This window comes from Orcinus orca, chromosome 15 (assembly GCF_937001465.1).
Source record: "Orcinus orca chromosome 15, mOrcOrc1.1, whole genome shotgun sequence".
Lineage (NCBI taxonomy): Eukaryota > Metazoa > Chordata > Mammalia > Artiodactyla > Delphinidae > Orcinus > Orcinus orca.
In genome coordinates, this window is record NC_064573.1 from 87,964,360 (window position 1) to 87,991,745 (window position 27,386).

Sequence of the window (27,386 nt, forward strand, 5' to 3'; positions counted from 1 at the left end):
CCGCCGCTCCCCTCCTGCTGTGCGGCCTGGATCCTAACAGGCCACGGACCAGGACCCATCCACGGCCCGGGAGCTGGGGACCCGTGACCTTGAGAACACTACCCTGGATGCTGTGGTGGGCTGTGGGGACTGGTGTGATCGCTCAGGGCACCTTGTAAATAGTTTCATCCGTCTCTGAAAGGGTTAAAGAGAAAACGTGGCCGGCATCTCTCAGAGGGCACGAGGGTGCGGTGTATTTTCTTCTTCCATCCCTAAATCACCTTCCTTCTCTCTCTGGGCAAGCGAGGCTCCGCTCTAAACAGAGTTTACGGTGTGTTGTACGTCTTGTACTTATGCATATTTACGCTGCCTCTGAGGCGCTGGCGGAAGGTAGCTGACGTATGTATGTGCCCCGTGCCTGTCTGCTCTGCTTCTGAACCTCAGATCCTGAAGGCAATTCCCAGTGGTGCATAACAGGCTGGTGTTAGGACCCAGAAAGGACACAGCAGCCGCGGGACATAAATAGAGAAGCAGAACAGAACAAAGTTTGAGGAGAGAGCCTTACATCCCTCACTCTCTCCACCCCAAGCGCTGGGGGACAGACAGACGGACGAGGTGCAAGCCTGAGTCACACCAGAAGGAGTCGGGCAGCAACGCACCAGCCCAGGAGCCCGAGGGAGCTCCAGACACAATTCCTCCCACTTCCAGGAAAAAGAGAAACTTCCAACTCCGAACCTGGGTGGATACCACTGAAGACTCTTGACAGAAACAGAAAACTGCGAGGGACCCACGATCACCCCCAAGCCTCGGCACTGCAGCCGCAGCCCTGGGTTGCTTCTCGGGAGCTGCGATCGGAAGCTGCCTGTCTCCTCCCTGCGTCCCCGAGCCGGTCTGATCGTTCCCGTGTGTTTATCGATCACCGAAGACCCTTGAGTCCGGAGACGAAGACGAAACACCCATTAACTCTCACGACCCTCTGCCTTAACTCTCTGCAGTTCACAAACTCGAGGGAAACAGAAGGTTTTCTTCTTTCTGGAACCTGTGAAAATGTCCCTTTCCCAAGGGAGCGAAAGTTAAACGCGCCACTTTGTCCCAGACCCTCAGGAAGTCTGCTTGGATCACGTTTTCGCCTCCGCAAAAAACATGAGGAAACTGCTGCCTCTCTGCTGCTGGCATTCCTGCCTGCTGTTATCTTACTGTGATTTTCAGGTAATGTCCCCAGGTGCTGCTCGCTGAGACGGGACTCGCCGGGAGGTTCCCTGCATCTCTTACAATGTGGTGTTTTGTGTGCAGGTGCACGGAGCCGACACCAGGTCACAAGCCCATCCAGGTAAGTGAGGCAGCTTCCCTCCTGGTCTGCTCACTACCTGCTCTCCCTGCCCAGCCCGGGGTCTGGAAGCAGTTCGCTTGTTTGTCTCTGAGGCTGTGGGCGAGAGGCCCTTCTTGGGCTCCTCTGGCCCCACCAGCTGTCCTGGCACCTTGTCCCGTGGGTCACTCGTCATCCTGCACCTCCCTCTCGGGGAAGCAGGTCTCTCCGTGCCCGGATGCTTCTGGTTCCGGGGCATTCAGGACACGGGGGTGTTCACCGGTGAAGCACCTTCTGTCTCTTACTTACACCATGTGTCTCCAGCACAGATTCACTTGAGCTGACTTAGAGCATCCCCCCCTTCCCCGCACCACCCCGTCCTGTCCCCATCCCTCCGATGGGAGCTTGATTCCTCCATTTCCTCTGAGGAAACCCCTTGCCCATCCGGCTGGGTCCGCTTTTCCTTTGCCCCCCTGAGTCCTCAGTCTGGAAGCACCACCCTGAGGCTTTCCTCGGGGAGGATAGAGGAGACATGAAAACTTCCCTTGCCCCTTCGCAGAGGGGGCGGCCTGCGTGACAGTGACGGGAATTCGCTTTGCCGGCCCTTGTTCCCGTTTGCTGCCCGGCTGGCATGCGCGTGGTAGAGGGGACCCTACACTAACGTCCCCAAGTCCTCGCTTGGGAGCCCGGAGGACAACTCCGGCCTGGGGGTGAGCATGCCTCTGGCCACGATTATCGTCACGGGCAGCCCTGCCAACTCCATGACCCACCAGAGATGGCGGGTGCAGCATCCCTGACCCCACCCAGGTGGGAAGCCAGTTCCCAGGGGAAGGCTCCGGTCTCGTGGGAGCACCAGAGCCGTGCGGGGTGAAGGTAGACGAGGGGTGGGACTCTGCCCCCTTTGGAGTGACGCGGCCGTCGCGGTGGGTGCTGGAGCACCCCGCCGTCACTGCCACCTCCGCCTGCCGTCTCAGTGGTACAGGGGCTGCCGTGTCTCTTTCATCCTCATGTTTGAGTTCAATCTTTTGTTGAAAAGGGTGTGAGGGCGGTGAATTTCCACAGGCTCCCCTTTCCTTAGCCAAAACGCCGAAAGAAGGATTTGGGGATAAATAGGTCATCTAGCATCGCACCAAACGGAGGCTGTTCGTGCCCTGTCGCTAACTCACAGCTGACAGCTCACGCTGGTTTCCCAGGAGAGACGTGCGTGTGGCCAGGAAGGCGACAAGGCAGCCCTAGGACCCCGGCCGCAGTCAGGGTGGGAAGGGAAGCTGTAGGGTGTTTGCCATGTGGTCCCTTGGCCACATTGCGGCCCCCCGGTTCCACCCACGTCCACTGGCATCCTTGACCCTTAGCTTCAGGGAGTGGCTTGAACTCAGTCTTGGTTCCATAGAGAAAGTGATGCTCTTACATCCGACTTTAGGGTAGAAAAAACATTTCTTGGTCAACTAACTACCTCAGAGAAATAATAACAAAACTGACGATCATAGAAATGTTACTGCAAAGGAGCAATGTGCCCCGAGGCCTGGGCGGACAGCTGGAGTGCAGGGAGTTTGGGGTCTTAAGCTGCCTTGTCAGCAGCGCTCCGTAGCTGCGAGAGATTCCTCCGCATTGAATCCGCCCGTCTCCAGCAATCTCTCTTTCTTCTTGTTCTCCCCACTCCACTTTTTAATTTTATTTTACTTAAAAAATTTTTTATTACTTTTTATTGGAGTAGAGTTGCTTTACAACGTTGTGTTAGTTTCTGCGGTGCAGCAAAGTGAATCAGCTCTACTATACACATAGCCCCTCCTTTTTGGATTTCCTTCCCATGTAGCTCCCCGCAGAGCACTGAGTAGCGTTCCCTGTGCTCTACAGTAGGTTCTCATTAGTTACCTATTTTATACATAGTATCAATAGTGTGTATATGTCAATCCCAATCTCCCAGTTCATCCCACCCTCCTCCCCCCTTGGTCACCCCACATTTTTAAACCTTTATTTCCTTTTCTTCCTCCCGCCTTCCTTCCTTCTAAGAATAAAAATGAAGGCTGATATTTATTGAACATCTAGGTGTTTTTCTGTATTTTTTTTATACCCTATGGACGAAACCCTATTGCTTCCTCTCCTTCCCCCCTTCCTTCCTTCCTTCCTGTTTCCCTCCTTCTCTCCCTCTCTCTCCTTTTTTTTCCTGTCATCCTTTCTCCCTTATTTTCTTCCTCTCGCTCCTCCTCCAGTCCTTTTATTTTGTCTTCTCTTCCTCCTCAACCCCCTTCCTGTCATCTGTGCACCATCAGCACCTGGGAGGCCTGATGCATTTCTGCTTCTGACCCCTGAAGCCTGCGGCATCCTGAGGGGGGCCCCAGTGGAGGAAACCTGATTCCCAGGACTTCCACCCAAGGGCATCCGCCTAGGCACACAGTGAACATGCAGAGACCCTGTTCCCAATGGGAAGAAATTTGGAAACACCCTGCATACCCATCCGTGTGGGAAAGGCTACATAAATTGTAGCCTTGTATTCTAAGGAGCAGGAGGCGGTAAATAAAAACGCCAGCACGATGGCGTACCGGCTGCTTTTGCGTAGCTCCCATGCAGCCCCCCTGTGCCCTGAGGCGGCTTTGCCAGCCTCCAGGTGAGGAAGCGTTTCTGCCCAAGAGTAAGTGCTCTGCCCGAGGTCCCAGCGCTCATAAGACACAGTGGTAACGAAGGTCACAAATTTGGAGGGAGCTGGGGGTGGTCAGACTCATACAGAGGTTGTTGAAGATGAGAACAGCCTGGTCAGCCCAGTGGGGGAGGTATGCCCGGGATGCTTGGTGAGCCGGGGTCCCCACTAGAGGCTGGACCCCTAGTGTCCTGAAGGGCAACCACACCAAAGCTTCCTTTCTAAGGTTCTAGGAGGACTAGTAAGCGTTTCCTGTTTTCTCGGTATGGTACCCAGCCCTGTGCCTTACAAGTACTAGGTGCTCGGTGAATACCTGTTGGCTGGATGACGCACTGTCCGTTGAAGGTTTGCTGGTTGTCTGGTGAGCTGAGTCCCTGATGACAGACAGCCTGTGTGATTTTAACACCCAGCTGGGGTTTTGGCTTCGTTTTCTGCCTTGCCTCTCTAAACTAGCCCAGGGAACTCGGTATTTTCCTGGTCTTTATCTCTGCCGCATAGATAGGTATTTAGTTTCATCAGTAATTGAAAAAGAACTTCGAATCGTTTCGAGCATTTGTGTGTTTTGTGACTGTGACTGTCATTTTGTGCCAAACTATAGCATGCTGTTGGAAGGACCACCAGGGGCTATTCTAGCCCACCTCCCCATTTGAGAGTTGATGGAGGTGAGGCCCAGAGAGGGGAAACTGGGGATTCCATCACACACCTGGATCCTTTTCTCTGGCCCCAGGCTGCCCGATTTCTTGCTCTGGCCCCGAGGACAGTGCTAGGAAGCTGTGATGGTGGATAAATCTAAATCCATAAATGGCAAAGGCCAAGATATTGCACATCACTTGAAAAAAGTTTATAAACCTGCCTTTTACAGATAACTTTTGTAATGAGGGGACTTAATAAACCATGTCATTATCCAGAAGTTTCCTGGCCCTGGGGTACACAGAGCGGCTGGTTCTATTTCCAGGAGATGGGGGCAGCTCACCTCATTGGCCCCATTTAGATGGCAAGGAGGCTAACACAGGTGATTATAGTAATTATAATTCCCGTAGTTATGTAGTGGGTTTTTTCCCTGTGTGAATCAATTGTTTGTTCCCTTTATTTATTTTTATTTTTTAATTGAGATATAACTGGCATGTAAAATTAATAATGACTTTCAGGTGTACAATATCATGATTTGGTATTTGTATATATTGTGCAACGTTCAGCGCAGTAAGTCTAGTTAACATCCGTCACCAACATCGTGTTGTATTGTCTATAAAGGACCCTCAGAGTCACTAGGTCATGGTAGGAACTTCATTCTTCATCGTCCTAGTGCAAACACAAAAGTGTTTATGATATAATTTTTAAAAATAATGTTTATACACTATTGAACAAATGGAAATTTGGCATTTAGAAATTGGGGGGCATCAGAATTACATAGTCTTTCTAGGTTTATTCTTTTATTTATTCATTATTGCAATTTCATCATTCATTCCACCTATATAGTTTTTTTAAGAATTAATTGCTAACATTAAAATTTGAGGGAGAGTTCAAATGCAAAAACCTAGATTTCTGACACACACATACACACGTGCATGCACACACACATACACACACACGCACATGCACACACACACACACATGCACACATACACACACACACCAGGCTGTGTTTTAGACACGGGGCTAAGGTGCAAATAGAACAAATTCTCTGCACTCAAGTCGCTAAGAGTCTGGTATAGGAGACAGATAACAAACAAATATACTAACAAGCCTTTCAAATTATAGTGTAAGCCCTACGGGAAGACAAAACAAAGCATTGGGAGAAAGAGTGGATGGTGGTGGTGATGAGGGGTGATCAGGGCAGGCCTCTTGGAGGGGGTGTCCTGAGGGAAGAGGCTTGAATGACAGAGTCGGTTATGCACAGCGAGAGAAGAGCAGGGGGGACAGCAGGCGAGTCCCACTGTGGAATGAGCTTGGTGTGTCATGGGCCAGGCAGGAGGGGTCCGAGATCTGCCCAAATTGGCAGGGACCAATTTTCCTCTGTGTGGTGTAGATTTCCATTGAATAAAATCGGTGGACACGTATTGCCCTACACAGATTCAAGGGGTGAGGGCTTCCCTTTACTGACACACAGAGTAAGTGACAGGGAAGAGATGGAATGGGGAAATCTGGAATAAAAGCTGAAAAGGAAAAATTAAAGGTTTTATTAGCTTTTCTTTTTGAATATTGATACTCCTCCCTCCCTCCCCCTCTCTCTCACCAAACTGGATCAACAAAACATTATGATCCAGTATGGATGTATGGATGAGAAATTCTTGCTGAAGAACTGATTTTGAAAAAAATTATTTTATTGAAGTAGAGTTGATTTACAGTGTGTGTTAGTTTCTGCTGTACAGCAAAGTGATTCAGTTATACATATATAATCTTTTACATATTCTTTTCTATTACGGTTTATCACAGGATATTGAATAGAGTTCTCTGTGCCGTATGATAGGACCTTGTTGTTTATCCATTCTATGTATAATAGTTTGCATCTGCTAATCCCAAACTCCCAATCCATCCCTCCCCCACTCCCCCTCCCCCTTGGCAACTACAAGTCTGTTCTCTCTGTCTGTGATTCTGTTTGTGTTTCATAGATAAGTTCATTTGTGTCATTTTTTTAGTTCCACATATAAGTGATATCATATGATATTTGTCTTTCTCTGTCTGACTTACTTCACTTAGTAGGATAATCTCTAGGTCCATCCATGTTGCTGCAAATGACATTATTTCATTCTTTTTTAGGGCTGAGTAGTATTCCATTGTGTGTGTGTGTGTGTGTGTGTGTGTGTGTGTGTGTGTGTGTATCACATCTTCTTTATCCATTCATCTGTTGATGGACACCCAGGTTGCTTCCATGTCCTGGCCATTGTAAATAGTCCTGCAATGAACATTGGGGTGCATGTATCTTTTCAAATTACAGTTTTCTCCAGATATATGGCCAGGAGTGGGATCGCTGGATCCTATGGTAGTTCTATTTTTAGATTTTTAAGGAAGCTCCATACTGTTCTCCATAGTGGCTGCACCAATTTACATTCCCACTAACAGTGTAGAAGGGTTCCCTTTTCTCCACACCCTCTCCAGCATTTATTTTTCGTAGGCTTTTTGATGATGGCCATTCTGACCGGTACGAGGTGGTACCTCATTGTAGTTTTGATTGACATTTCTCTAATAATTAGCAAAGTTGAGCATCTTCAGTAGATATTTTTATGATTTTGGGGTTTTTAAAATCAAGAATAGGTTAAGTCCTTCATTTTTTCAAGGGTTCTTTTATATCCGTTAGCATGATTTTATTGTTTTCTTCATGAGAATGTTGTATAGTTCTTATTCTTTTGTTCTTAAATGTCTTGGCTGCATTTATAAATGAGAACCTTTCTTCTGTTTGTTAGAATTATTATTTGAATACAGGAGAGCTATTGACATTTGCATATTTAATTTGTATCGGCCTCCTTACTAAATTCTTTTATTGTTTGTAACAGGTTTTCACTTACCAAATTCTTTTCTTATTTGTAATAGTTTTTCATTTTCACTATCAGGCATATATCATTTGAAAATAATGATTATATTATCTCCTCTTAAAAAACGTCTTTGGGCTTCCCTGGTGGCGCAGTGGTTGAGAGTCCGCCTGCCGATGCAGGGGACGTAGGTTCGTGCCCCGGTCCGGGAAAATCCCACATGCCGCGGAGCGGCTGGGCCCGTGAGCCGTGGCCGCTGAGCCTGCGCGTCCGGAGCCTGTGCTCCGCGACGGGAGAGGCCACAACGGTGAGAGACCCGCGTACCGCAAAAAAAAAAACCAAAACACGTCTTTTACAATGAACAACACAAAGATTACTTTATTAATTTTATCTTTTTGGTAATCTGGCAGACATTCGAGGCAGTTGATTATTATTTAGTCATCTGGGCCATTATTTCCACTTCTGGGAACTGTTCACAGAGAAATAGTCCAAAAGAAGATTCAAGTTAGCAGAACAATTCAGTGTGTGATGGTGCAGCCTCTCCAGGGACTATTACCCAAACTCGATTATGAGCATTAGAGAGAAAAAAATAAATCAGATAATTTGTATGGTATTAGTGAGAAGAGCAGAATAAAAAAGAACATATCTGCACAAAATGATGTCTACGCAAAGTACAAGGAGCATAAAGGTAATTTTGGAAGGATTCATTTTTAGTATGGTGGAAGCAGAGAGATAATAGAAAGATCAGGACCAATGCAGGAGACGTGTATGGAGGACACCAGTCAGCTGGGTGACTCCTGAGGGGGCATTTTATTCCTTGTCATAACAGATAGGCTAAGAGTACAGTTATCTTATAGAGTATCATTAGAATGAAATGAGGAAGTATTTGTAAAGAACCTTACACAACGTCTGCACAATATCGGTGTTGGTTTCCTCCTCTTTTTCAACCTCATTTTTTTTTTTTTTGCGGTACACGGGCCCCTCACCGCTGTGGCCTCTCCCGTTGCGGAGCACAGGCTCCGGACGCGCAGGCCCAGCGGCCACGGCTCACGGGCCCAGCCGTTCCGCAGCATGTGGGATCCTCCCGGACCGGGGCACGAACCCGTGTCCCCTGCATCGGCAGGCGGACTCTTAACCACTGCGCCACCAGGGAAGCCCTTCAACCTCATCTTTTTCTCTTGTCTGACTGTATCAGCTCTGTCTTCTAAAACGCAGGAAGTAATACTGGGGTAATGGACATTCTTGTCTTTTTTTCTGACACGCATGGGTGTGCTTCTTGTGTTGCACCACTAGGCATCGTGGCTTTTATTTTCTTTGGTTAAAAGGTATCTCTCTATTCCTATTTATTATGTTTTATTCTGTAAAAACACTCATTTCATTACTGAGTGTTTTGAACACTGGGAGTGTGTATTGAATCTATTCAAATGCATTTTGAATACATCCCACAGTCACTCTGACACTTTTACCCTTTCCCCAATTCCTGATGGAGGTGGTAAGTGGTTCCGTATGTCCAGCTCTTTCTTTCCTAATGGTGATGTAACATTTTTATTCTTTTCTCCCCCAAGGGTTTGACGTCTTGGCTTCTGCTTCCCATTACTGGCCGTTGGAAAGTGTGGATGGGATCCACGAACTTCAGGAGACAACTGGAGGTAGACGGGGTGGGGACAGTAACCAGGGCCCCAGGAATGCACTTTCCCTAGGGAATCAGGGGCCGTTGGGAGGGACAAGGGAACAAACAGTATCCTCTCTGAAGTCAGCCTCGATGACGGAGATGAATAAACATTTGTGTAGCTTCTCCCTAATCATTGTTATGGCAAAGGATTTTACTAGAACTTTTATATGTTTTTATGGTGGAAGGACAGAATTTATGCTTCAAAACATTAAGATGTGCATTTCGTCCAACAACCTTTAAACAAATGCAGTTGTTTTCAGCTTTAAGCGGTACATGGTGGATCAGTCTCTGGACAAGTCCCGATGTACGTTTTCTAGGTAGGCACAAATGGGGTAATCTACATGCCTGCCAGAGCGGGGGCCCATTGGAACCTAGGGCCAAATGTCGTGCCAACGAAGACTGACCCCCTTGTTTGCGGGGTCACGACTTCACTTAGCAAAGGTACCCCCCCGACCTACCTGTCAGCTCCTCTACACGTCACTGGAAGCCCTCCTGTGAAAAGATCCAACATCACCTAAGATGCTTCCAAGGGTCCCCAGTTCCATGGAAGATAAAGTTTCTATCTGCAGCAATTCAGACATCCTGAGAAGGAGAAACCCCAGACAGCCCTGAGCATTTTTGCATTCCAATAAGATGCTTTTTTGAAGTCTGAGTTTTGAGTGATTTGGGATGCTTTGACATTTTAATTTTTATTTCCTTATTCCACTTGATCATGTCCAACGACTGATGTGTATAACGGGAGAGCTATGTACGGCCATCCTGGCACGCGCTCAGATTGTCTATACGGGTTCTTTGGAATGGATTAAACGCCCCCCCCCCCGCCCCATTGCTGATTACTGTGCTTTCCACACCAGCACACTGGTGTTTTCCTTATTCCTGGGACTTCATGTGCTGCCGTAAATTGCCAACTCAGATTCTAAAACCTTTTTTTTTTTTTTTTAATTTGCAAATTGAGAAGCATTATGGCTGAAGTCTGCTGGCATCCTTAGAGGAGCTCAGTCAAGGAGCAGCGTCCCTGAACGGTGCTGTCCTCCTGTGTAGGGCCACCGGAGGCCCTGCCTTATTCTGCGTTGCCTCTTGCTTGTCTGCGTATCAGGCAGCAGTGGCGGCCACAGGAAAACCTGGACTGGGCCACTGGGGCTCCATATTTTCTCGAAATAGTCTGTACCATAGGGATGGAAGGTCCCTCTGATAGTTATTTTATGACTACCTCAGGTTAAAAGACATGGTTTCTCCTTGTTATAATCTAATTTTCTTTTCTCAGGGCCTTTACTTTAAAGCCTTTGAAATGAGATCATTCCAAGTGGAAATTGCATTGTCAAAAGAGCTCCTTGTTTAGGACCCAGGCGCTATTTTAGGAATTACTTCAAACAGAGCTCCAATAAAGATCCGTATGTCTCTCCTCACCCCCTCATTTCATCGCCATAGATTATCAGATAGAATTGCACTGTGGTTGAAGTTTGTTCACCCAAAGTGTTATTTTCCCGTAAATCTCGAGCTCTATCGGTGTTTGTCCCGAGACACTTTTATGATGCAGGTTTCACTGCACTGCTCTGTTGGGTCCATTCTTCACGTGGCCGTGCTTTACCGGCATGTTTCAATTTGATTCCAGGCTTCGCATTTCACTCCCGGGGGCAGTCGAATGGTGTTGGGAGTCATTGCATGGACACACTGCTTTGTCATTTGTCGCTGAATTCTCTGTTGTTTTGTCCATTCGTCATAATAACACGCAGGTGTTTTCATGCCGTCTTGCTGTTTCATCAGTTCTTGTGACATCACAACCGTCAATCCTTTTGTTAAGGCTATTTTGTGGCCAAGTTCAATTTCATATCTCTCAACTGAGTATCTGGATGGGAACGGGAGGCAGCAAACCGCAACCGAATACAGCGGCGATCACGCCCTAGGTTTGGGACTGAACGGGGCCGCTGGAGTTGCCCTAATGTCCCCTGAGAAAATAAGAGGGAGGTGGGGTCGGAAGAGAAAATCCAAGCCGTTTGCGGGATGAAAGGCGCACTTGTCGATGCGCGTTGAGTTGAGAGATGTGTCGGTTCCATTTGTTTTTTATGTCACTCATTCATTGTGCTTTTCTCTTTTGTTGTTTTACCCAGCATTACGAACCCACAACCTCACTGTGCTTCCTCCCCATAATTCTACCTTTGTATATACCAATGACTCTGCCTACTCAAATTTCTCTGCAACCGTAGGTGAGCACATGTTTCTTCTGTGTTCTGTCGAGTTTGGATCTGCAATGAATTGAAAGGCCATTCCAAGTTGGTTCTATATGAGTTCACTATATCTTGACTAGCAAACAAGCAAATAACCAGAAAAAGGGCCAAAGATCCAGGGTATTGAACATAACAACTTCGAATTAGGTCTAAAGGAGTTACCACGGATTGCAGTATACTAGGGGGTGTCTATACGCTTTCAAGCGACCAGGGTCTTCCAGACCAGCTGCTGGTTTTCAGAACAATACAGACATAAGATGAGTAGTTTCTACAAATAGAACTTGTTTGGATTTTTAAATGGATTCTTTGGAGGGGGAAAAACATGCCCTTTGAATGGAAAATTAAAGTCGATTTTAAAATACCTCATCAAAAATTTGATCTCTTACAAACATTAAAATCGGCATTTCTTCTGTAGCTGGAATTTTTTCTTTTTAATCATTAGAAGCTGTTTTCTAAGACACACCCACAAGAGTCATGGCTAAATGACTATCTTATTTAATACCCTCCAGAGCCCGTGTGTTTCGGATTTTGCTTATGCAGCACAGAGCAGAATGGATAGTAGCCATTGGGCAGCTCTCTGGTCAGTGGGGAGGGTCAGCTCAGGTAATTTAGGTCTCACTCCTGATCTTTTTACAATATATCACCTGATTGCTCTGTCAACGATGGGGTGTTTCGCTTCCAAAATTAATTTTGCCAAGCAAACTGTCTTGTTAGGGGTTTATACAGCCTCATTCAATCATGAACTGTGAGTTGCCCATGTAACTTTGTAATATGTAGATCGTCTCCAGCAATAAACGAGATAGATTAAAAAAAAATAAGTTTAGGGCTTCCCTGGTGGCGCAGTGGTGGAGAGTCCGCCTGCCGATGCAGGGGACGCGGGTTCGTGCCCCGGTCCGGGAAGATCCCACATGCCGCGGAGCAGCTGGGCCCGTGAGCCATGGTCGCTGAGCCTGCGCTTCCGGAGCCTGTGCTCCGCAACGGGAGAGGCCATAACAGTGAGAGGCCCGCGTACCGCAAAAAAAAAAAAAAAAAATTTAAACACGATAAGGAAAAACTTGAAGCCCTTTGAGTTGGTATCCACATGCCAATGGTTGTCAGAAAATCTGAGCTGGGGTAGCAGTCGGTCAAAGAGCCTCCAGTGCTCTGTACGTCTTCATCTGGCTCAACGGCTCCGAAGGCAGAGGGTGTGCCACAGGGCAGAGGGTCATCTGGGCAACTCTGACCCCAGTCAACGATACGTGACTCATCACCCTTGGCTTCAATTCTGTAAACCACTGACATCGCACTGACACCATCAGAGAGGTTTGCTATGGGAATGGGACAAACAAAAAGAAGGCGGAGCTGGCGTCTCTGCCAGGACCGCTGGCCCTGCGGTCTTGTCGTTGGCGGGCTCTTCTGGGACGACTCGAAGTGTAGCTCTGCATGTCCTTCCTAGAGTTTGAAAATGAATTCTCTGAAAATCATGGGCTCCCATGTCTAGGATTGGGAGCTCTCAATGAGAACTCAAAAGGAGAGCGAGTTCACATGTAGTTTTACGTTCAAACTTGAATCTCAGTGTTTCACTTGGAAAGTCTAGTGTGAAGGTGGCAGTGAGAACTCATGAAGAGGTGGATGGAATGAAAGTTTAGGACAGTAGGAGAGTCTAATCACATGGCTTCTGGTAACTCAACTGTCGGCCGACGTAGCAATTATAATAGTGTTATATTACAGTACCTAGTATACGCTGGTATGATATTAATTAATGTGATACAATATTAATAGGATAGAATACTTAATATTGACACGAATGTATATTATTTGTGATTTAGTTCTTAATTATGAAACGTTAACTACTGTTGATATTATATAATAATATATAATGTTCGAAATATTTAATTATAAATATAAATTAACACAGTCTACTTAGATGTAAGTTGTTTGTAAGCCTGACACATCTCTGGATGTTGCATCTCATGCGATCATTAACCTACAGTGTTGCCATTCTTCTCACTTAGATATTGTAGAAGGAAAGGTCAACAAAGGCATTTACCTCAAGGAGGAAAAAGGAGTCACATTTCTCTATTACGGAAGGTACAAAACTTCTTGCATCAGTAATCCAGCACAGTGCGGCCCTGAGGGTGAGTGATGAGCTCCATTCTTTTTCTTTTTCTTCTTCTTTTTTTTTTTTAAGTTCATTTCATTGCCAGGTACCATCTGTTGCTCTGGGCCATGGCAGATGTGAAGGCGAAGTTCAGCGGCAGGATGCGTGCAAATGTCACATACGGCTTTGAGGGGAGGGGAGGGGAGGGATAGGGAAGCAGACACCTAGCATTCTCATGAGAGACTGGTCCTGGAGATGGAATTAAAACACCGTCTCATGTCTCGTGAAGGCGTGAGAGCAAAATATTTAATCTTGTAAAGCAAAATCAAACACACAACAACAACCAGAAAACCCAAGAAACAAACAAAAAAGAACCCTCCATAAAAAGCAGGCACCGTGACGTCACACTGTAGTTTGGATGGGGCCGTGGAGTTTGCGGGAAGTAAATTGATGCTGTGGTCACAGAACGTTATTTCTGGCTCCAGGATGTTGGCGATGGATCTGGGCGGGGCGAGCCTTTTAAGGCTTGTCCCATGGGTTTGCTCCTTTTATATCCATCAAGATTGGAGGGGGCAGTGGAGAGAGATGTCCCAGCAAGAGGTTGCAGGTCTGTGGTTAAAATAATGCACATGGACGAAACACATAGATGCAAAAGAGAAGTTAGGAACCTATTCCTTCTTTTTTTTTTTTTTTTTTCTTCTTCTATGAAAAGTCAACTGCTCTCCAGTGTCTGAGCTTCAGACAATGGACGTCTGAGCCACATTTCAAAACTTTCTGGGAAATTGTTCTTTGCCATCCAAATCAGCTCCCAGTTTCCAAGTTCCATTATCCTAAGGAAATAAAACATTTTCTTTCTAGGAAAGAAGAAAGTTTAATGCAAGCCAACTTGAAAGCCCTAAGGCTTTTTGGACATCCATGGCCTTATCAAAACCGCCCTGTGATGAATTCATTGTTCTTGACTCTGGGCCATAATGGGTTACATTCCAGTAAAAGTAAACAAAAGCTTAACAAGGTGATAACATGTGGAAGGAAACGTTTTGGACTTCGCAGAACCCAGAGTTTTGAGAAAGGGTTTCGAGGTCCCAAACCACGCCAGGTTTACAAATCCACAGTTCAAGTTGTTCCTGGATTCAAAGAACCCCATAAACACAGCAGCCTTGTTTATTCCTCTAAATTTAAAACAGCCCCGCCTCAGCTACAAGGGCTCAGAGAAGCAAGAAGGCAGGCACGCCTGCCTCAGCCCTGCCCTGCCTCGGTCAGGGGGGCGGCGAGCGGGGGTCTCTGCCTGGTCTCTCTCTGGGTCTGTAGGGAACGGCCTCTCCCGGAGGACAGGTGTGTCTCTACAGCCTCCGCTACCAACTGGAATTGACCCGTGTGGGATGGAAGGTCCCGGGAATTCCAGTGGCTGGGACGATCACAGGTGACCAGCCTTTGAAGGGTGACTATGATGGGGCCAGTGGGGCAGCCCAGCTATTGCAAATCAGAACTATTGGGAGGTTTCACCTGAACGCTGCGGTCCTAAATTAAGAGGCTTCCGAGCTGACTCTGGCCTGTGGCTGCATTTCGTTTTGCAAAATCACGGAGTTAAAAACTTTTAATTAGTTGCCAATGTTGAAAAATAGGAAGATTTCACATAAAAATATGAATTTCCAATTTCTCTTGAGAAATCCAGCCCTCCCAGCCGCCGGCCCATTCTGACTGGGTGGGGCTGAATGGAACGGCCCCCTTTGTGATGGACATTGCCCTTTGGTTCATCACAGACGTCTGACCCTTTGATCATTGGGCCGGTTGGGCACAGAGCACGGTAACGGCATGGGCTCTGAGGCCAGGTGGCCTGGGTTCCAGTTCCTGTTCTAATGCTTTCTGCGGTGACCTTGGGTAACCATCTAACCTCTGAGTCCAAGTTCCTTATCTGTAAAACGGGTCAATCAAAGTACCTTGCTCATGGGGTTGCTCTGAAGACTGGCACGTGGTTGGTCCAGCATTGAGAGGCCCTTGGGGTCAGGTTTGGGTGTCTCCAAACTTCCCTCCTGTCACCAGGATCTTGGAACTCACCCAATCTGCTCGCTTGTATGTGACCCTATGACAGGGGCTGACATGGCTGGACTGATCATAACAATGACCTACAATTGCTAATCATTTACGTCGTGCCAGTCAGTGTTCTAATCCCATTACATGTATTAATTCATTTCATCCTCAAAAAAAAATGAGACAGACGAGAGCTCAGGTGGTAGAGAGAGCTGTGAACTTTGGCTTCACCTCCCACCCTGTTGATAACTTTTCCTGTGTCATGTTAACTGGAGCTTTTTAAGGTGTTTTTCGGGTGGCCACTTTCTCTAGAGAATGGCAGATATCCAGGGAAGCCAGGGAGCCTCAGGTCAGCCTTGGCCCCCAGAGACCGTGCTGCTGGGGGGCTTAATGCGAATGCAGAGGGAGGTTGGGTATTCCTCCATCCACCTCCCTTGGTGTGGTCTTCAGACAGGGCCACCGAGCATGGGTACCATCCTAAGGACCACTGCATGCGTCTCCCCATTTTACTGAGCATATCCTTTGCTCTGGTGGGTTTCCCTGGGGCCTCAAATAGCTTGTATTTCTGGGTTTAAGGAGAACAGCGAAGGTCTGTCCAGCATTTTCCAAATCAAAGTCCACGTAGCATGTGAAGTAGGTGAGATGATTTCAGGGGCACTTGGAGCGATTAAACAATTAATGGCTATGTTTTTATTTTAAGATAGCTTGTCAGAAGCTTAAGATAGCTTTCATAGATATTCTTTAGGATGAGACTTCAATAAGTAGTAAGCTTTGAGTGGGTTGACTTAAAGAACAGTGTTTCATAATAATCATCTAGGTGCTGTTCAGATAAGATGAAAATGTGAGTGATTAAAACGTAGGCAACATTGGATCAGCCTTTTCAGATACATTGATCTAGCGTCCTCCACATGTTTTTTTGGAGGTGATGGTGGGCACAAATGTATGTCCCATTATTCTTATAACGAAACTTGTATATAGATAAGGTTGTTATAATAATAATGGGTTATATATATATATATATATATTGGCCTCACTGCACGGCTTGTGGGGTCTTAGTTCCCTGACCAGGGATCGAACCCGGGCCCCAGCAGCGAAAGTGCCGAGTCATAACCACTGGACCGCCAGAGAATTCCCCCAACATTTAAATAAAGAGAGAAACGCTCCCCATGCCCAGTCCAGCCGGTCAACTGTTTTCATATTTGTGATTTCCCAATTCTCTTGTGGCCTCTGTTCATAGTTTTGGCTGACTTTTTTTAAAGAATGTTTTAGGAGACAGGATTGAGGTTTAGAGCTTTTCCAAAAAGGATAAAACATCTGAGCAGTTTAGCTGTCCCTCTCCAAGTTCGCAGGTAGAACGTGGAGTCGTCTTCCTCTGCCAGGCTGCTCACTCCAAGCTCTTGAACACACACCCTGCTCACGCTAGGGCTTCTCTCCACCCGCTCAGCCAGCTGCCCTTGTTTCTCTGAGCTGAACGTGAGGCCTGCCTTTTGGCAAATGGTGTCTCCTGGGCAAGTTTTCTCATGGGTGCTGGGTGCAAATGCAGGAGGAACTTTTGAGAGAAAAAGGCTATTTGAACATTAACCGAAGGAAACACAGTCTATGTTCCTTAAATACCGAGGTGTCTCACTGCCAGCTCCCACGACCGGCAAACACACAAGCGGGGAAACTCAACCTGGGAAGGGACTCTTCCTGAAATGTTCCAGCATCTTGTTTCATTCCCCTGTAGACCCTGAGAGCTCGGCTCGAGTGTTACTTTTGCAGGGATGCGTCCCAGACCAGCTGCGCTCCTCCGTCTGTGTTCTCACATCTCCCTGAATGTTTTCCCTCCAGCCCGTGCACCGGGGGGGATGACCTGCTCCTTGTCTGTCCTCCTTCTTTGGCCTTTAGCTCTGTGAAGGCAGGGACTCTGTCTCGGTCCCTGCTGTATTTTCAGGGATGAGTATCAGCGTCGTAGATGTTTGATCCATGTCTCTTGAACAGATACGTCTAGTCTAACTGTCTTTTTGATGTTAAATTCCTTTGAATGCTTCCCCAGCAAATGTCTGATGGGCTGTCATTTGAATATCACCCTCGATGGGTCCTTCTCCATTCCTGAAGGGGCCTGTCCCAGTTTTGCACTCCTTGGACCTTTAGAAACTTATTTCTGTTATTGGATTAAATTCCATCTTGAGTAATTATCTCTAATTTGAGTTCAACTCTAAATCACCTTGGAAAGACATTCTCTCTGCTTTGCTCATTAGCTCTACCTTTCCTCCCTCTGGAAATGCGCCCTTTGCTTTTCCTCTTGTGCATTAGAGCTTCCCCTGCTTATAAACACCAGGAAGCCTGCTACAGCTCCGCAGCAGCAGCTGGGAAATCTCACCATCCACATTCCCTTCTTCTCAACTTCGATAGCACTTTTTTGCCCTTTGCATTAGGTTACTAAATTTAAAAAGCTGTCAACAAAATGCTAAAATGTTTGCAGAATTGAGTTTCAGGACGGTAATTTCCAGAATGGTCTGCTGGATACAGGCTGGGCATGGATCCAACTTCTGTCTCCCTCAGATGACTGGGGCTTATGGGGCTGTTGGAAAGCCTGATGGAGTCTCAGAGAGAAGTATTCATTCAGTACGCCCATTTCACAGAGCGGGAAACCGAGGCCCAGAGGGGGCACAAGAGGGGGCACATGGCGATTTAGTGCAGAGTATCTCAAAGTGTTGTTTCCGGACCATCAGCAGAAGAGTCTGTTGCAGAGATCGTTAAAAATGGAAGTTCTCAGGCTCCAGCCCAGAACCCACTGAATCAAAATGTCCATGGATGAGGCCTGGGAATCTGTAGTCTTAGCCAGGACCTCCAGGCGATTCTCATGGACCGAATCACAGAACTGGCCAAGGCTGACTCCGTCCCACAGATGTGTTTTGTTTGCTGGCGTTATGTCGATTCTCACATATTTTATATTTTAATCAGCTTTCTAAATTGTTCTCGACAGGATGGGTGGGTCCAAATAGCCTGGCTCACTGTTTGCAGAAACAGAGCCTCTCTCACAGTGCTTTAAATGTTTTTTTTTAAAAAAATTAATATCTAATTCCTATATAAGAGAAAATTTCATTAAAAAATCTATACTTCTGACTTCTCTTAAAAAAATCAGAAAATCCGACAGTGTTCCCTGCCCACCGGGCAGCGGTTGGTTACTGACTGTTTCCTTTGGAATGGTCCAGTGGTCTCCAGATTTCCTGAGTCCCCAGCGTTCTCAGTTCCCTGCTTGCTGAGACTGAAGGGCAGCTGCCACTCACCTGTTGGTCTCATAATAATGAGAAGAGAAATGGTTAGTGTGCAAGAGAGTCCTACAGCACCAGGCATTTCTAGAAGAAATTAAACAGAGCCTTCTTGGGGGGCAAGAAGGGTAGACATGAGTAGTATTTGATATGCAGTGTTTGATCTGAGAAAGTGTGTCTGCATGTTGAAAGATACAGTCTGAGCTGCCTTCGAGAAACACGCTGGCTGTCTTACAGAGTCAATCCTCCTGGCAAGATGGGCTTTTGAGTTTACGGCCTCTGTCGTGTACACTAAAGTCTGAGAAACACTGCCCCTTTGGGTCTCTATCATCTTATCTCTGCATTTCGTATATCGCATGTTCTCCTACCACTGCAAACTCAACTATGGCCGAAGATGGAACTCCTTATCTTTCACCTGGTGTCTCTTCTGTTATCCAGATTCCCCACCACTATGACCTTCAGCTCTTTTTCTCTCAAAAGTTTGCTCTTTGCTGTATCATTTCTCCCACCTTATTTGATTGTTACTTCCTTATCTTGTAATCATGGAGTTGGGAAAAAAAATCTAAGGATACAGTGTGGAAGCTTCACCATCGTCACAGCTTCTCTTTGTCAAGTAAAAATCAGATATTATTAGGGAAGACAGCACTGGTCCATGGAGTTGATACCTTGTAATGTTTCTACTTTAAGAGTAAGGTCTCTTGTGTTCACTGGACCATATATAGCCTCACACTTGGCTCCTCAATTGTTCTGTGTGTCTAGGATGAATAAGAATCTTGTGAACCACTCTCTATGAGTTTTTTGCCAGCTGGGTCTCCACAATATTGAGAATGGATGAGAGTAGATCCCTTGAAATTTGTACCGAGGAAACTTACACAGCCAGATGTAACTCTATTCTCATAGTCCTAAAGTGGACCCAAAAAAATGGCATGTCATCCCCTTAACTCAACTTTTGTAACATCGACCATGCAGGCAGTGAGGCAGGATGTGTTTATGCCAAAGAAGAAGGCCAAGAGCGCGTTATTTACTTTAATAGGTTGAGGTTGAATGATGTAATTATCGAAATTTCCAGTCATGCTAGAATGTTTTTAAGACTGGTGATTCTTAAATTTCATTCACTTTTAAATTGTTTTCATGATTTTTTTTAGCCATATACACATAGCACCTGAACTATAATACTTATACCTTTTCTTTAAATTTTACTTACTTTGATTCAATTGAAAAGGAAACTTTAGATCACCCTCAAGAACTGAAAACCAATCTTGGTTCCCATAAGTAGAAGACACCTATACTGTTGAATTCTACGTGGGTACCATGGCCCACCAGAGGCTCTAAATTTGAGATGTGGCATTTCTGTGTTAAAATGGGGATTAGCAATTGTTACTTACATACGAATGGACTTTCTCCTTGTCACAATCAGAAGAACTGGAAGACCCTCGAGAAGGGACTCACGTGATTCATGTTATGTAAAGGCATGCCTATATGCTAAGATTTTCTTGGAGAAAGTGTCCGACACCAGAGGGGGTGGAATTGTCAACTCTTAGAAAGATGTAGGTGAAAATCCTCATATCAACCTGTACTCTGCTGAAATGCAGAGGTAGGGATCACACCTTAGGGTCTTACAAAATCAGAGTTAGGCATCTACGGCAGAACCTTGCTGGTGGACTGCTACCTAGGTGTCGGGCTCTTTTCTCAGCTTAGCCAGGAAGCCCAAATCTCCCCATCCCTGTCTCCCACCTGTGCTCTTTTGGAAGCACTCGGCAGGTGGTCACTCCGTAGAGATGCTCTGCCACCAGAACCCTGCACACTTGCTTCTTTCCTCCTCCTCCTTGGCCACCCCGCACTCCTACAGTTGGTAGATTCCCTTGGCGTCCTCTATTCTTTATAAAGAAACCACAGCCCCAATTCTGGAGCCTCTACTGACCAAAACCTGGGAGAACATCCAACTTCCATGCCTGAGATACGCCGTAATAAAATTGGATGTTGAACCAGCCAGATCAGATTAAAGGCCTTCCCAACCGAGCAGAATCGCTTTTCTTTTCTTTTTTTTTTTATTTTTATGAAATCCTTTTTATTTTGAGATAATTGTCAATGAACACGCAGTCAGTTGTAAAAAATAATACAAAGCAACCCAACGTACCCTTAACCCATTTAGCAGTGGGTGAAGCTGAGTGATTACGTCAAGCAACTTGAGGTGGGGAATGTCCTGATCTCCTTTGTGGGCCCAGGGTCATCACAGGCGTCCTTACAAAGGGAAGGGGCAGAGGGGCAGAGTCAAAGAGAGATGTGAGGATGGCTTTGAAGTTGGGGGAGGGGCCAGGAGCCCAGGAACGTGGGCGCCTCTAGAAGCTGGAAGAGGGTGGGAACAGATTCTCCTCCGCAGCTTCCCAAGGGGACGCAGCCCTGCTCACCTCCTGGTTTTAGCTCAAGCGGGACTTCTACCTCCAGAGCCCTGAGAGTGAATCGTGTTGTTATCAGGCATAGAACTATGCGGTGATCTGTAGGAAACTAACACAGAGGTACCGTCTCAGATTTCCCTCCTAACCGCAGCTCTCAGACCCAAGTCTCTCCTGGCCACATCTGCCTCACCAGCCTCACCTGCTTCCCTCTTACCCTCCTGGCCACATCTTGTCGCAAGACTGATATGAGGTCTCTGCTCCTTAAACGTTCCACGGTCCTTCGTCCTGTGCCTTCCCTTGTCTGAGTCACACCCGTTCCCTTCAGACCTTCAGGAAGCCTCTCCCAGCCTCCAGGGTAGATGGCGCCCTGCCCCGATGCCTGTCGTTCTTGTCTCTCCTCCCTGAGCTCATCACACCCGTCACTGGGGGGACTCCCGCGTGACTATTCACGTTGGTCTCTCCCTGCCCACACGGTAGTAAGTCCAGGAGCCCAGGGACCCCGGCGTCTGCTCATTTTTCTGCCTCCGGACCCTCCCTCATAGAGTCTGATGTATATCAGCCACTGATTAAATGTTCGTTGAATGAATGAGGGTGCTGTTATGAACTGAATGTGTGCTCCCCAAATTCACGTGTTGAAATCTTATCCCTATGATAGTATTTGGAGGTGGGCCTCTGGGAGGTGGTTAGGGTGCAATGAGGTCACGAGGGTGAGGGGTTAAGGCCCTTATAAGCAGAGGAGGAAACATGGGCTCTCTCTGTGTGCACGTATCAAGGGAGGCCACGTGAGGCTAAAACCAGCAAGAGGGCTTTGCTGGCAAAATGATCACAGCCTTCCGGCTTCCAGAACTGTCAGAAATAGCTGTCGTTTAAGCCGCCCAGTCTGTGAGGTTCCCTTACAGCATCCCGAGCTTACCGCGTCAGGTGTTATCTAAGGTGAAACCACAGCCCGAGAGGGAAATTGATGGCCTTGTTTTTTTTTTTTTAAGTTTTATTGGCTTTAATATCAAAAAATTTTTGATTGAAGTATAGTTGGTTTACAATGCTGTGTTAATTTCTACTATACAGCAAAGTGATTCAGTGATACAGGTATATATTCTTTTTCATATTCTTTTCCATGATGGTTTATCACAGGATATTGAATATAGCTCCCTGTGCTCTACAGTAGGACCTTGTTGTTTGTCCATTCTAAGTGTAATCGTTTGCATCTGCTAACCCCAAACTCCCACTGCATCCCTCCGCCACCCACCCTTCCCTTTGGCGACCACACGTCTGTTCTCTAGGTCTGTGAGTCTGTTTCTGTTTCATAGATAGGTTCATTTGTGTCATAGTTTAGATTCCACATATAAGTGGTATCATATGGTCTTTCTTTTTCTGACTTACTTCACTATGTATGATAATCTCTAGTTGCATCCATGTTGCTGCAAATGGCATTATTTCATTCTTTTTTATAGCTCAGGAGTATTCCATGGTATACATGTACCACATCTTCTTTATCCATTCATCTGTTGATGGACATTTAGGTTGTTTCCATATCTTGGCTATTGTAAATAATGCTGCTATGAACATTGGGGTACATGTATCTTTTTTAAAATTTATTTTATTTTATTTATTTTTGGCTGCGTTAGGTCTTTGTTGCTGCCCGCGGGCTTTCTCTAGTTGTGGTGAGAGACTGTTTGTGTGGTGTGCAGGCTTCTCATTGCGGTGGCTTCTCTTGTTGCAGAGCACGGGCTCTAGGCACGTGGGCTTCAGTAGTTGTGGCTCGCGGGCTCTAGAACACAGGCTCAGTAGTTGTGGCGCACGGGCTTAGTTGCTTCGCAGCACGTGGGATCTTCCCGGACCTGGGCTCGAACCCGTGTCCCCTGCATTGGCAGGCGGATTCTTAACCACTGCGCCACCAGGGAAGCCCACATGTATCTTTTTTTTTTTTTTTTTTTTTTTTTGCGGTACGCGGGCCTCTCACTGTTGTGGTCTCTCCCGTTGCGGAGCACAGGCTCCGGATGTGCAGGCTCAGCGGCCATGGCTCGCGGGCCCAGCCGCTCCGCGGCATGTGGGATCTTCCCGGACCGGGGCACGAACCCGCGTCCCCTGCATCGGAGGCGGACTCCCAACCACTGCGCCACCAGGGAAGCCCCACATGTATCTTTTTGAATTAGAGTTTTCTCTGGATATATGCCCAGGAGTGGGATGGCTGGGTCATATGACACTAGTTTTTAGTTTTTTGAGGGACCTCCATACTGTTCTCCATAATGACTGCACCAGTTTACATTCCCACCAACAGTGTGGGAGGGTTCCCTTCTCTCCACACTCTCTCCAGCATTTGTTATTTGTAGACTTTTTTTTTTTTTTTTTTTGCGGTACGCGGGCCTCTCACTGTTGTGGCTTCTCCCGTTGCGGAGCACAGGCTCCGGATGTGCAGGCTCAGTGGCCATGGCTCACGGGCCCAGCCGCTCCGCGGCATGTGGGATCTTCCCGGACCAGGGCACGAACCCGCGTCCCCTGCATCGGCAGGCGGACTCTCAACCACTGCGCCACCAGGGAAGCCCTATTTGTAGACTTTTTAATGGTGGCCATTCTGACCGGTGTGAGGTGATACCTCATGGTAGTTTTGATTTGCATTTCTCTGATGATTAGCGATGTTGAGCATCTTTTCATGTGCCTGTTGGGATGGCGTTGGTTTTGATGCTCTCAGCATCACTCCACCACTCCAGAACATTCTTGAGCCTGCTCTGCTGGCTCTGGGTGGTTCTCATGGAAACTTGCTTTCAGCTGGTTGTCACAGTCGACATGCGTGGATAAGCTCATGTCCTCTCATGCCATTGCACTGTAGGTGGACGTGTGTCTCTCACAGGCCTAGGGCCACCTCTGTCTTGAACCAAGTCCTCTTGGAAACGGGAAAGGATGGAGAAGTCTCCTTGCTCCCCCTCTCACCCTGCAGCCGCTTCTCCAGCATCCTCCCCCGAATCAGCCACCCACAGTAGTGGTCAGGAAGGAAGGAGGGAGCCATGTGCACATCCTTGTGGTGGCCTTTGGTGGGACTTTGGGGTCAGGAAGGGGACTCCTCTGTGGATTGTCAAACTTCAGCTGAAACGTTGTAAGCAACAGAAATGCAACTCAGCTAGGCTTCGGGGGTTTATTGAGTGGATCCAGGTAAAGACTGTTCTGGTTATCGACTGCTGCGTAACAAGCACTCCCAAACTTAGCACGTGCAACACAATTGAGCATCCCCTCTCATGGTTCTGGGGGTCGCCAGGGCTCTCCCGCAGCTGCAGCCGTGGCGGCCAGGACTGGGTCCTCTGAAGGTGCCCCTGAGGTGGATATCCAAGACCACTTTCTTTTTTTTTTTTTCCAAGACCACTTTCTTCACTCACATCTCTGGCACCTCCAGCTCCTCTACGTGTTTTCTTTCTCCACCAGCAGAGTCTGGACTTGTTCCATGTTGGCTTTGAGCTCCAAGGGCAGAAAGCTGAAGCTCCCAGGCAGTTAACAGCTGCACCTGGAACTTGGCCATGGCCACTTCCGTTGACTCCGCTTGGTCAAATCAGCCAGAGGGCAGGTGGAGAAATTGGCCTGAGTCTTGGTGGAGAGCGGGAAGGTCACATGGCATGAAAGCAGATGGGATGGGAGACGGTGTGGCTTCTTTGGGAGATGGAGCGTGCCACAAGCTGGGTCCAGGTGCTTAGATGACATCACCAAAAGTTTGTGTTCCTCCATCGCTCTGGCTCTGTTCCGAGAAGGCTTTCCAGGTGTGATAGCAATGTCTGCCCAGAGTCTCCAGGACTCCCTTTTATTGGCTGAAGCCTGTCCATCTCTGAGCCAGTGCCTGTGATTCCGACTGGTCCAGCCCATGGGAACCTGGGGCTGTGTGGTCGGCCCCACCTGATCTAGAGGAAGTAGGAGTGGGGAGGATGGTCCCCCCGCAAGAACGTGGAGGTGCTGTGCTGGGCGAGGGAGGATGGATGCCGGGCTGCTGCATCACCTGCGGGTCGCCTTGCCCTCCCTGCTGCCTGCTGCTTTGGTCCACTTTGAGTTACCAACATGCAGGGCACAGTGCTGAGTCCATGGGTCTGGGAAGAGCTGCTCCTCTACCTGGAGAGATTCCCTACCCACCCCTGCCTGCCGCCTCTGCCCCGCCCGCAGCAGACACCGAGAGGATAGCGCACAAGAAGACTTCCTTGCCTAGCCCAGGTCTGTAGTGTGCATTTTTCTCCTCCATGGAATGCCTTCGAATCTTTTTGTCTAATTCAGTGAGTGAGTCCTCTCCCAAACAACACTGACCGAGAGATGACAGGTGCAGACTCCAGAGCCAGACTGCCTGGTTGAAATCCTGACTCTGTCGCTGGCTGTGTGGCCTTAGACAAGTAACTTTACCTTTCTTGGCTTCAATCCTCTCACTTGTAAAATGGGGACCGTACTAACACCTAGCTCATAACCCTAACTGTAACCCTAACCCTAACCCTAGTCAGGAGGAATAAAAGAATTAATACATGAAAATTCTTGAGATATCCTGTCTTGCTCAAAGTAAGTTCTCTTTAAGCAGTAGTGATCCTACTTTTCTTTATAAAGTGTTCTTTGTATAGTAAGGAAATTCATTTCTTGTTTGTTCAGTGTTTTACAAATAAACTTTTCCTGGGTTGTCATTTGTCTTTTGACTTTGTCATGGTAAATTTTTTGCCTTGCAAAATTTTATAGTATTTATGCACTCAAACGTATCCACCTTTTCTTGGACAGCTGGATTTTTTTTCTTTTCTTTTTTTTTTTTTGGTCTTATTGAGAAAGAACTTTCCTCACGTTATTTTTTTCGGACGGATGAGGATTCAATGCTCATAAGAAGAAGAAAAGTATTGAGTCAATTTGTCCATATTGCACTTCTGTTTTTTCAGATTTTTTCTCCTTTGTATTGACAATTCCAAATGCAAGAAACAAAGTTCGTGAAAATGCTAATAGCCGAGGGCTCGTTGTGAATCTTTTAAGACTCTATGAAGACGTAAATTGATATTTAAACACAAGCTGTCCCTCAGATAGAAATGCTTATTTTGTAGGCTGAATGAACAAAAATGAAAAGCTTGGCTGATAGTAACCATTGTTTGCTTCAATCTTCCCTTACCTAATGCCAAATTGAATGTTTTATTTTTATTTTTCTTCCTGGACAGAAAGATATTTGGCCAAGACAGGAGTGAAAGGAATTTTTAAATGCAGCTAAGTGTTTGGAAAAAATGGACTTTTGTGAATCCCGCTGGGACTTCGTTTCATAACAAAAGTTTCACAATGTGCCGTGTTCGTGTCCATGTGAAATTGGTTGTTTCTGAGTGGAGAGGCATGGCAGGAAGGCTTGGGGCTTTGTTTCTGGACTCTGCGCCACTGCAGTGCAAGGCAGACAGAAGTACTGGGATGCCCCGGGCCTGGGAGTCCCCTCCACCTGCTGAGTGGGGCAGTGTCTGGGGCAGCCCAGCCGCCCTCTGAGCAAACTGCCCAAGTCCCATCCTTTCGTTGGCGTGACCTGTGTCCCAGGGCACTTTTGGGGACTTTCCTTTTTCCTCAATAGCCCTGAGAACATGCTGCTTATGACTCTGAGCTCTACCCTGGAGTCTATCTGAGCCTCATCTGTTGTTTTGAGGTTCCTCTTTACATTAAAAAAAAAATTAGAGAAATTCCAAACCAGGGAATTATATATTAATTATATATTATTATGAATTACATATATAATTATAATATATAATTATATATTAATTAATAATTAAATATTCCCATGATTATTATATAATCATGCCATGTTTTACATGTTTATATTCATCGTATTAAGGCTTTCGACCTACAAAGGTATGATGCAATGTAATTGTCACAATTATATTGTCACAAGACATTTGAACAACTTGTGACAAATATGTTGATTCAAAAAGCATTACAGCCAGGATGGGTGGTGATGCGACAGAAGTTTATACTTGATGACAAATGTCTTCTTGTAATTCAGACTCTCTTGGACTGTGCCCATCATCTCACTTGAAGATAAGATACAAAGTCTAAAATTGGTACCATTTATATAAATAAGGCCCAGGGCCAATGGCCGCCCCCGCTCCCCTCCCAGCCCCATCCTGGGCCTGTTTTGATCAAGTCTGGGCACCTCCTCTCTCAGCATCAATGAAGCCTTCCCACCACAGAGCCTGGGCCAGCTTGGGAGGGCTGAGGCCGCCTGAGTTATTTCCGGCTTTCACCACCGAGTCCAGGCAGGCTGCATGCATTCTCACACACACACACACACACACACACACACACACACACACACGTTTACTTATGGGCAAAGAAAGGGTAAATGTTACTGGATTCAGAGAAGCAGAGTGGAGGTAATC

General features: G+C 46.8%; 1 protein-coding gene across 3 annotated transcripts in view; it reads left to right on the forward strand.

Annotated features, from left to right (window-relative positions):
• The first annotated feature begins 337 nt into the window (after window positions 1–337).
• The window catches only part of ADGRD1 (adhesion G protein-coupled receptor D1), a 145,741-nt gene continuing 118,692 nt past the window's right edge, over window positions 338–27,386 (forward strand). For 2 of the 3 annotated variants that reach the window (XR_007471934.1, XM_049698649.1), the window contains exons 1-4: window positions 338–1,188; window positions 1,273–1,309; window positions 8,953–9,036; window positions 13,279–13,401. Coding sequence is in view for 2 of the 3 variants with exons in the window: in XM_049698649.1 (XP_049554606.1) it covers window positions 1,123–1,188; window positions 1,273–1,309; window positions 8,953–9,036; window positions 13,279–13,401 (310 nt within the window). In the remaining variant the exon portion in view is untranslated. The remainder of the gene's footprint in view (window positions 1,189–1,272; window positions 1,310–8,952; window positions 9,037–13,278; window positions 13,402–27,386) is intronic. The other variant, XM_004276633.3, reaches the window with a different exon arrangement.